At 44.3% G+C, this 11,009-nt stretch overlaps 1 protein-coding gene across 1 annotated transcript; it reads right to left on the reverse strand.

Annotated features, from left to right (window-relative positions):
* Window positions 1-213: 213 nt before the first annotated feature.
* Window positions 214-8,935, reverse strand: LOC125520060 (kinesin-like protein KIN-UB). The gene is given in 20 exon segments (XM_048684853.1): window positions 214-877; window positions 971-1,099; window positions 1,277-1,420; window positions 1,686-1,811; window positions 1,919-2,044; window positions 2,624-2,716; window positions 3,325-3,466; window positions 3,834-3,965; window positions 4,093-4,224; window positions 4,372-4,464; window positions 4,985-5,188; window positions 5,336-5,424; window positions 5,589-5,738; window positions 5,881-6,046; window positions 6,141-6,256; window positions 6,327-6,393; window positions 6,507-6,692; window positions 7,207-7,329; window positions 7,419-7,519; window positions 8,577-8,935. Coding segments are annotated over 20 exon segments (2,676 nt in total). The 5' UTR covers window positions 8,773-8,935; the 3' UTR covers window positions 214-716.
* Between the last annotated feature and the right edge of the window lie 2,074 nt (window positions 8,936-11,009).

Genomic DNA, 11,009 nt, shown 5'->3' on the forward strand with positions numbered 1-11,009 from the left:
ATTCCTTTTCAGTACAGGGAACAGTCTTCAGGTTTATGCATGTTTCTCTTCCTTAGGTTATCCATGGTCACTAACTTGTTATCTGCAGCCAGGCCAAAACTGACCGGCACTCTTCGCATTTTTCGACTCCCAGGCACCGTTTGCAACGCGACGATCTTCGTAATTCTCACACTGCAAGCAGGCATCCGCCGGACACATTGCATACGTAAACACTCTTCTAGCAAACAGTCTCTGAAGTACTATTAAGTTACAGTCAAAAGATTGTCTACTGTACAATTAATACAAGTATATATAAGTATAATCCATGTCATGGCCCCAACCCAAGCCAACCTATCTGCACTGCAAGCCACTCAGCTCTCCCATATCCCGACCACACTCGTGGATTTTACAACACAAATTCTTCTACAGGTTACATCCAAGTAAGTAAAGCAGCTCTCACATGCTAGGATTTGAATAAACAAATCGCCACCATAAATAAAATGAATCGGCTTGAGGAGAATGATGGCGCAGACCATTGCCAGTTGAGACAAAACTCAACGGGTCCGCTGCCCGGCCATGTATGCTTGCAGCAGCTGGGCATATCAAGGGCCGACGCGCTTGATTGCCAGCGCTTGCGCAACAGCGGCGCCGCTACTCGACTTGGGAGAGTTGGGCGAGAAACAAAACTCCACTCGGTGTGAGGATGAGGCACACTTGCATCCTTTTGCATTGATTCATCAACACTCTATCCGCAATCTCCTCATCTCTGATTGAAGAGTTGGGCTGGATGTCAGCGTGCGGTACGCTAGCATCCTTATATCTTCCCGAGAACAATCCCTCGAGATCCGAACAAGTTCCCAGAGCGCGCCTTCACTCACGATATCCTTGGCATTTACCTCTGTGGAAGGCCAGATTGACACCACAAACATAAGTACATGCAACTACTATTTACAAGTTCATTTGAGTTGTGTGAGAGAGAAAGAGTAGTAACCATGTTGCGCCAAATGGCAGAGCGCAAGCTCGATGTGCCGCCTGATTGGGGCAGCCTCATTATTCGCATTCTTTACGATCCAAGGAAGTGCCCCATCATCCACCAATAATGATCTCCCCACCTTGTTTCCTGATGGAATAGAAATATGCATACCTTAGTAACATAAAAGATTGATCTCAAAAGAAAAATTACATGGGACTGCAAAGTATCAATGGTCTAGCTAATATGCATCTCCACATAATGCAGTGATATCGCACAAAGTTTGAATGAACTTGAAAATCCATGTCTGTGCCATTGATCCATTACCTTGAGTAGCTGCTCTGGATTCACATTTTGCAAAGTTTGCAATGCCACGAGCAATTTGAGCAAGGACATCAGGATGGCCGCACTTAACCATTCCCAGCAATGCTTTTATTCCACCTTCTCCTCTTAGACGAGTTTGCAGTTTGTCTGGTTACAGAAAAATGCGAAGTTGAGGATACAGCCACATGGATAAAAATGATGTATGTATTGTCCAAGTAATCGTCGAATTATTTGTAGAATATGTAGGCTCCTACATGAGCCTTTAGGTAATCTACTGTTTTTTAGGTTAGTAATGAATTCTAGTTAGCACTAACATCACAGTAGTGTCTAAAATTTTGCATATCTTTCGGCACGTTAAATTCTTATAAGATAATAGGGTGCTTGCTTATGCAAACCAGCAGAACATGGTTACCATTGCCACACAGGTTGGCGATAGCTCCAGCCACCATTCTTAGAGTCTGTGGGTCCTCCGCATCAGATGCTGTCATTGACAACAAGGTTACACCACCTTGAGCCATTATAAGATCTTGATTCGTTTCTGCATATGTAGATTATCACAATCAGATAAGAAGACATTTTCTACCACAGAGAAAAAAATCACTACTCTTCATGAATTTAAAACCGAAATACTACAGGGTTACTAACCATTCATTGCAAGATTAGCAATTGCTCCTGCTGCTACTCTGCGTATGGTCTCATCCTCAGAGCTCCTAAGCAGCATTAGGAGGGAAGTGAGGCCACCTGCTTCTACAATCTTTTCTTGATTTGCCTCTGAAGTATGGAAGGTCAAATATGTGAAATTAGTGCATAATCATATGATGTTCGGGGCAAAGTTGAGCAAATAAATGAGACTATTTGCAAGTTGTGTCCAAACAGTGAGAACCGACATGAGCAAGCAAGCATCAGATGTCGCACCAAAAAATACATATTCCCATGAACCAGTGATGTTTAGTGTCGTGCCAGGGTTAAATTGAAGTAGAAACTGAAAACCATGCTGCAACATCCTAATATCTTACCAGGAGGTAATTCAGAGAACAGTAACATGCTTATAGATAAGTACTACTCCCTCCGTCCCAAAATAAGTTTCTCAACTTTAGTACAACTTTGTACTAAAGTTTTACTAGAGTTGAGACACTTATTATGGGACGGAGGGAGTATATCATTTCATCACGCATAACAAACAGCTGTACATATACCCACATGTAGCAACATGCAGCAAATGGTGATGCCTAAAAATCAACTTCAAATATATGATGACTGGAAAACATACCCATACAACAAATGCAACACTGGCAAGTAAAACAATATGTAGCAGCTTTATATCTAACTAAAACAATGTGAAGCTTGTACCTTCAGCCGCCAGATTCGCGACAACTTTCACGGCATGAACACGAACATCAGGTTCTTCCGACTCAAGCAATGACAATATCTTCTGTAACCCAACTGAAACAGATTGGGGGGGGGGGGGGGGGGGGTTTCATCAAAAGATCAATCACACTCTAGAGATGTCAATCAGTTCAAATGACAGTTATAGTACAGACTAAAAACAGGGACAAAACGCTGTAGTAGTTTCATCATGGTTTAAATCCATATTCTCATTGTTGCCTTCGATTCCACAATAGCTGTATTGATTCACAAGATCATACAGTATTGTTTTATCATTATCATCACTATATATTATGCATGTTAAGTATACTACAAAATATTTCCTCAAAATGCGTCACATCTGATTGCTCTGCTATTGTGTCTCTGCTATGATATGTAAGTTTGTAAGGAAGCACAAAACACACTTAAGGACTATGTATCATTTTTTTTCTGAAAACAGAATTATTTTGCACCACTTTTTCTAACCAGGGAAATAACTGGTAGAGTAATACTTTTAAGCTAATCATTCGGTTTTACAGTTTGGAGATGCTTTAAAGAACAAGAGGGCCAAATAAAGCAGAATTGGGAAGGCAATCATGAGCGAGTCAGGTGTACAACCAAAACCAATTTTTCAACACGGCAGGCAAGATTTTATTCTCGAGAAACAGCAAATAAGTAATAAATACCTTGCTCAAAGAGTTTTGCGACTGGCGCCTTAGGTCCATTGCTCTGCTCTCTAGGCTGCGAATTCCGAGAATGAGACATCAAAGAATCTAAACCAGGAAATATTTTTCCTGGTCCATCTCCTGTGTCAAGGCTCATTCTTGTCTGATTGAAACGAAAGAAAAGGCACATTATGGACCTTAGGGTAGCACTATAGTACTCATTAGAAGTAAAAAAGGGAAACAAGTTCCTACAAATTGTAGATGGCTGGATGCATCGAATAAAGACAGTATATTCAACATAATATGGAAGGCTACAAGTCAAGTAATATTTATGAGTTTGCTTCAACTAACTTAATAATGCTTTTACAAGGTGAAACGTCCAACAAGAATAATAATTGCGTTGTTGACAGGGAATCACCAAATAAACACAAAACAATAGATAGACCACTTATTAAATTAAAAATATTAATTTCACACCATTCAGAAACGTTACTAATAACATAAAAACTAGCATCGGCAGTAAGTCTTACCTCGTCAGCATCCAGACTTAACTGCATTAACTGACTTTTCAAAACAGCTATTTCTTCTTCGAGTTTGTCTTTTTGGCTAGCTTCAGTATCCAGCATTCTCCGGAGTCTCACTACTTCAGCAGTAGCTGTGGCCTATGTAGCACGAAAATATGGTTAGCAGCGACGATAAGGAATGAGTTTATTTCAAAAACAATATATGCTTTCCAGTGAGATACTTGATGCTTAAGGTCATCTTTCTAGAAATATATATTGACAGTACCTCCATCTTTTTCCAGTGTGATAATTGATTCTTAAGGTCATTGGACTCATCTTCAGCAGATTGGCGTAACATTTTCTCATTCTGCAGTAAGTCCTGCACGTCACCATTGGATGTAGACTTGGGCTCTTTAATCTACATTCGAAAAATTGCATGGGTAATCATTTTCAGATTTTACAATACAAGATGTGGCACTTCATCATAACTGATGTCTTAAAAGATTAACCCATAACTGACCAAATAATCAATAAGTAAAGCTGATTTAATCATGTATAGATGTACCTGTTTCTTGGGTGATTGTTGGTGTACTTTCCACTTCTCTTCTAGTATCTTTATAGAGTCCAAGTATTCTTGATGGTACTTCATTTTCTCATTCTGCAATAAGAAACCACACAGCTAAAATGAATACCAAATGAAGTGTCAATCAAGCATGCTAGAGCCAACGTAATAATTTAGGGAGCTTTGAGATCTAGACATTTATACCGAATAAAAAAGAGTTCCGAAATAAACATAGGATTATTTGCGTTACTGTTATGGTACTTATTCTAGATCAAACTCGCCTTTAGAGGAACTCTAGAGAGCCAACAGAGATGCTTCAGAAGAGTTAAATGATGGTAGAGGTGAGAAAATTGAGGAGCCCAGACAAAGGAAAAGGTATCAACTAAAAAACTATCCAGGCAATTTCAGATTAAAATTAGTTTATGATGGAGATCTAGAACCAAGTTTACCTACGGAATTTAACAAATTAAGACTACTGATGTCCTAGATCTTGTATTTATTCTCTAACTAAAGGTAAAAACATATAAGTAGCATGGTCAAATTCCTAGAAATAGTGCCCTCATGGAGTTCAACGCACACAAAACAGAAGTAAAAGAACATTATGATGGAAGCAAACCTCTAGAGAAATTTTGCATTCCTTTTCAGCCTCAGCAACACGGTATTGTGCTTCCGCTGTTATTCGTTCAATTTCATCATCAAAATATTTACGTTGCCTTTCATTTTCTGCGATTAACTTGTCCAATTCAATATCAAGTCTCCTACACAAACTTTTGTAGTCAAATTCTTCCTTTAATTTGACCATGTTCTGGACCTTCATTGCCTAGAATGAAACATGAAAGTAAATATTATTCCATAAACGAAGCAAATCAGAATAGTTCTCCTACACTTCCATGGAATCATGAGATGGCCAGTTGGTCAAGATAAGAGAAAATAAAACCATTAAATATATCTTAGAGCGAGATCATACTCTTTGTCCAAACATTATTGTACTCGTAGTCTCCCCCCTATGTCTTGGAGATGGACCAATCGTCACAACCAATGATGTTCTTGCAGTGCCTATGAAATCCAACAACAGAAGCACCTCTGTGAGAACAAATTACTGTGATAGCCTACAGGCAACAAGGCACACAAAGGCAACCCTTCCTAGCTTTCCAATAAGATGGCTGATGACATAGCTATGTCAAATCATTTTTGCTTTTGACCAAACCAAGGGAATTTACCTCCAAATGAGTCTTTAAGCAACCTAGTAAGCTTGGAATCACGAACAGGTACATGTGCGCTGCTTTCAGCAAGTGCATTGATGCATTTTCCTAGTGAACTTAGGGACAAGTTAATAGACTTCGCCTCTTCTAATGTATGACCCTCGCTTCCTGCACAACATCAATTTTCAGCTCTACAGGGTTGCAGTTTACAGTAAAAACAATTATCTCAAGATAAAGATATAAATTTGTAGGAAGGCATAACATTTTAAAGAAAAAATGTGTCAAATTTTATTGATGAGAACGCACTTACCAGATTTGTCTATTCGCTCGGATCCTGCCAGGTCTACAACTACAAGCTTGCTTTTCCTGACAATAGGTGGTCGTAGAGAGTCCATCATTGAAGATGAATGCCCGTTTTCAGCAGACATACTAACATTCATTTCACTTCTACCTTTTACAGCCCTTCTGACATTTACCTTTACCAAAGATAATCACAGAAGGTCAAAAAATAACCACAGTAGTCGTAATCATGTGATAATAGGCAGCAAGATCAAAGAACATAAAGATTACCATGAGAATTGCATGACTACGAGATGACTCTGTATTTAACTTTGTGTTTGCAGCAACACGATGAGCTTCACCCATGCTTTACAGTTGCTTCCGGCTCTTGTTGTGTGTAATTTGAGCTACAATTTCACACAGGAAACAGCTATGACCATGATTACGCCAAGCTATTTAGGTGAGACTATAGAATACTCAAGCTTGCATGCCTGCAGGTCGACTCTAGAGGATCAAGGAGATCCTGTATCATTTCCATATACAACTGCAACGACAACCCAATACAGAGTTACGGTCAGAGAACTGTATAAAGTTAGAGTGCACAAATTCAAAACGAAGGCACAAGAAAAAATCACACAGAAGCCAAGCATCACAAACCTGTAGATAAGATAGTGATACTGTATCAGTCTCAGGGGTTATATCAGCAAGAATATCCTCCATTGCGCGGACCATGATTCCCCGTGCAGCAGTATCTTCATCACCAAGCCTTCCAAGTGTAAAAGTCTTGCCAGTACCAGTCTGCCCATATGCCATAACTGTACCATTATATCCCTCCAAAACGCTCTGCAGAATGCGGACATCGTTGACATTGGTATAAGAAAGTAACACATAGCAGGAGTATTAGTAAGAATAAACAAATGGCAGGAGTAAAACTGAAGGCCATGACACAATAAGAAAGCTCCAAGAGTTCAACTCCAGGTTTCGTCTATAATGTCAGCTACTCCCTCCGTTCACTATTATAACATGTTTTGGGTATTTCAATATGGACTACATACGAACTGAAAAGAGTGAACAAACTAACTAAAATGCGTCTATATACATCCGATTCAGAAAAAAATTAGAACATCTTATAATAGTGAACAGGGGGGGTACTTGGCTAAAGTTTCAGATTTCATTACATGACATATCAACACCCATGCCAAAAGTCACTTGAAGTTCTGCTAAGAATATCTATCCACAAAATATAGGTTAAAAGCAACAAGCTTGCAACATGCAAATATATCTTGTTTCTTAGAGATTTCACTAAGAGCACAAGCTACTGTGATTACTGATGTATAAATGTTAGAAGTTCACATACCTCCACAACTGGTTTAGCAACAACTTCATACACTCTCTTTTGTGAAGAAAACTCTGTAAGCACTTCATCGAATTCAAATGTGTCGGACTCCCAATTGTTTTTACGAAGCTTTAGTCTTTTGAGCTACACATCAAACGTTAATCAAGTGAGTCCATAGGAAACCTATAAATGAAATCTATATTTCACACAGTATGCTAAACAGGAGGCCAAACCTCTGGCTGGAGTTCAACACAGTCGGCAAAATCAGCATCTGCCGCCTGCTCTTCTGCGTTCCGAGGCCTTAGCCTTACAGCCACTCTAACTCTGCTTGAAACTGCAGAAAAAATGGGGGAGGCAAAATTCATTTGATTAAACAAATGCAGGTGAATCGACATCTGCACGCACACATGCAAATTTTCTTATGGATTTGGAATGATCATGTCAGGTAAAATTAAAGCACAGCGCGTGCAACAAGAATAATCTAGCAAAAGAAGGCATTCTATCTCATATCAATGGGAAAACAGAGTCCACCATTTCAGCAAGTAATTCTTCTGGAATGTAAAAAGGCAAAAAGCAAATGCAAAACCAATCACCACAAAAAGCAGCGATCTCTCTGCAATCGTAGCGCACTTCCCAGCCATGCTAAGTGAATTGTCTACTTTGACAGTTTGACTGCGGTGCACAATTGAGTAAGAGGAGTGAGGAGCATAAAAGCAAAATTATGGACGTGCGTCTACCAAGCGGGACTCTTCTGTACAACCCGCAGTTACTGAAAGATTGGAATGGTGGGTGGCGGCTGGGTGCAGTGCCATCATGAGTGGTGCACGAGGCAGCTGGATGACGAACAGCAATGGTCCTAGCACAACTAAGACTACATCAGCAATGTCCTCACGTCGAGGAAACAGCGTATTCCAAAAATGAGGAGAAAAAATGGGGCAGCACGGCATCCGCTATTGATTTTTCCGAATGATACGATCTAAGGATACTGTGACCCATTCACCAAACGCATCTCTCAACCATTCTTCCTCCACAGTTTGGCGCAAGTGTTATGCTGTGCTTGTGCAGCTACGTTACACGCCACCGTTGAAGGCAAGCACGCGGCGTTACCGAAGGGGCAGAGCACACACGGTCGTCTAAAATCTGAAGAGATTTCCCCAGAGCGATCGCGCCATCCAGCAGATACGCTCGGCCGCGCCGGCGATTCGAAATCCGGAGACCAAAGCGGCCGATTCATCGGGCACGCGCGGCGCGGGCAGGCCGAATCGCGGTGGCCCGGCGAAATGCAACGCGGCAGATCAGGCCGGACCGCAAACCCCCAAAAAAACCTCCCGTAGATACACATCGAATCCAAATCGGGATCCCATTGCAGGGCGGCAAGCAGGAACACCCACCTCCGGATTCGGACGAGTTGCGGCCGCCCGCGGCGGGGAGCGGGCCGGAGCTGGTGCGGCGGTACGCGCCGCCGCCGGCAGCGGAGAGGCGGGGCTTCCCGGCGGGGGCCTTGGGCGTGGCGGTGGAGCCCTGCTGCCTGTCCATCTTGCCGCCCGCCCTGGACCCCAGCCCGCCATTCCTGGCGCCGCTCGCCATTAGATAGGCGCGGAGCGGCGGTGGCGGCGTCCGTGACAGAGATCACGGGGAGGGGGTGAGCCGCGAGGCCTGCAGGCGGAGCACGGGATCGGAGGCCGGGGAATAAATGCGGTGAGGAGGGAAGGGAGGGGGGGTGGCGGCAGCGCGGGGCCCGCCGGAGGGAGGGAGGGAGGGGGGGGGGGGGGGGGGGGGGGGGGGGGGGGGGGGGGGGGGAGGCTGGCTGGCTGGCTGCTAGTGCTGCTGCTGGGTTGGTGGGGACTGGGCAAGCCGAGCCGAGCTGGGTTGAGCCGTTCCGTCTCTACACGTCGCGGGCCGTATCTGTATCTCTGCTTCTTCATGCGGCTGGTCCGGGCCCACTTTTCCCGGCGGGCGGGCCATGGGAGCAGCTGGTCCCACCGGGCAGCGGCCGGGTCCCCGCGGCGCCACACGCGACTTGCTTATGCGAGGCTGCGGCGGGCGGCCGGCCGTGAATCGTAGGGCGTTTGAATCCGGCTGCCTCGCTCTCGCCCTCTTTTTCACCTGTGGTGCCCGATGAAAGCATCTCTAGCAGACCCCGTATAAATGATTAAACCCGTAAAATAACGGTTTTTATAGTTTTGGTTGAAAAAACAAGTTCGAACAGACCTCTTAAAATCGTCTGACTCTTAAAAGTTTTTAAGGGACCCTGTAGACGTGAATACAAAACCCTCATATATACAGTTTTGAGAGTAACTTTGTCAAGGCCCTGCATACCGGTCAACGTTAGCGGTTGAGGAATCTTTACTCCCGCCAACACCATGAAACTCGCCCGTTCACCGCGCTCGAACGGAACTAGCTCAATCCATTCGAACGGAGCTAGCTAACTAGCTAGCAGCTCAATCGATTCGAAGAGCTAGCTAGCTAGCTAGCTCGATGCGCCGGCCGTTCGATCCGGCCACCGCTCGCGCCGCCCCGGCCTCCACACGCACTGCGCTCGCCCTGGCCTCCGCTCGCGCCGCACTCACCTCGCGTCTTCCCTCGTCCGCCTGTCCGCCGAATTGACGCGAGGAAGAGGATGACTAAAAAAGAGCTACCTTTAGGTCTGTTTGATATATGCGGAGAATATATATTTTTACGGATTGATTATACGGGGTCTGAGTCTGTCCTCATCCGCGCCGGCCTGTATATACCCTTTTCCACAAAGTACAAAAGATTTATGCGGATCGAGATTTTACAGGATCTGCTAGAGATGCTTTCAGTTAAGCTAGCTAGCATGAATGCATGATGGTCCATCTCCATAGGGCTGGGGTAAAGGGTGTTTGTTAAGCCGTGCGCGACCACTGTTACTTCAGCGTTTTTCTCTACTTGTTTAGTAAACCTGATCGCTGGGTCACTGCTGATGATCCAGCAGAGTGGAGAGTGGGATGTTTCCAAGATCGATGCAACTTTTAAGACGACTTTCACATGGATCTTCGGGCGATGGTCGCGGCAACGAAAGAAAATAATCACCTCAACTTCTCTCTCCGTCTGCCTCGTTCCGGACGGGACGCCGACGACACGAGGATCCTTGGCAACGGGGGGAGACCGAGACACAGCATGACAACGGGAGGATCACTGCCACGTTACATCCACGGGCCGTGCGGAGACAGGGCGGGAGCATTTGACCTTACCGAACCAGTAGGCTGCAGTTGTACCGACTGAACACCTACCTCACCCGACCCGACGGCGACATTCCATTTGCACTGCGAGCACGTACGTACGTATCCCTCCCTGCGGTCACCATTCCTGTATGTATTCCTGCAGCTGCCGTGTGCGTGTTAAGCTTCTGTGTTTTGCGCGTGCATTATGCCTTGGTCCGGTGCTGTGCTTGAACATGAGTGGCACGTCTGGGGATTACTGTACAGGAAAATGCATACGTGCTTCTGCTGACCGGCAAAGTGCACAATAATTGGTCGGTTGCAGCACCGTCTCTGCACTGTCACAGCAGACTACTCCTGTTGTCAACAATAATAGGAAGGCCTCCGGGCCCGTGTGGCTGAGCTAGATTATGAGCAGTAGTACGTGCCTATGTCGGCTAAAGTGGCCGGTGGTTGCTGGTATAGTTGAGAGCCGGGCTATATCTTTGAATCTGATTATATCCATGCTTAGCTTTACTGTCGTGGATCCCTTCGATAAACCCAGCAGCCATTCTTCTTAATGGAATCTTAGCGACTCTTGGGCAAACTTAATAAAAATATTTCCCGTCTTTTAAAAAATATATGTTCAGCAAAGCAAAGCAA

Source organism: Triticum urartu, chromosome 7 (assembly GCF_003073215.2).
Source record: "Triticum urartu cultivar G1812 chromosome 7, Tu2.1, whole genome shotgun sequence".
NCBI classification, from domain to species: Eukaryota; Viridiplantae; Streptophyta; class Magnoliopsida; order Poales; family Poaceae; genus Triticum; species Triticum urartu.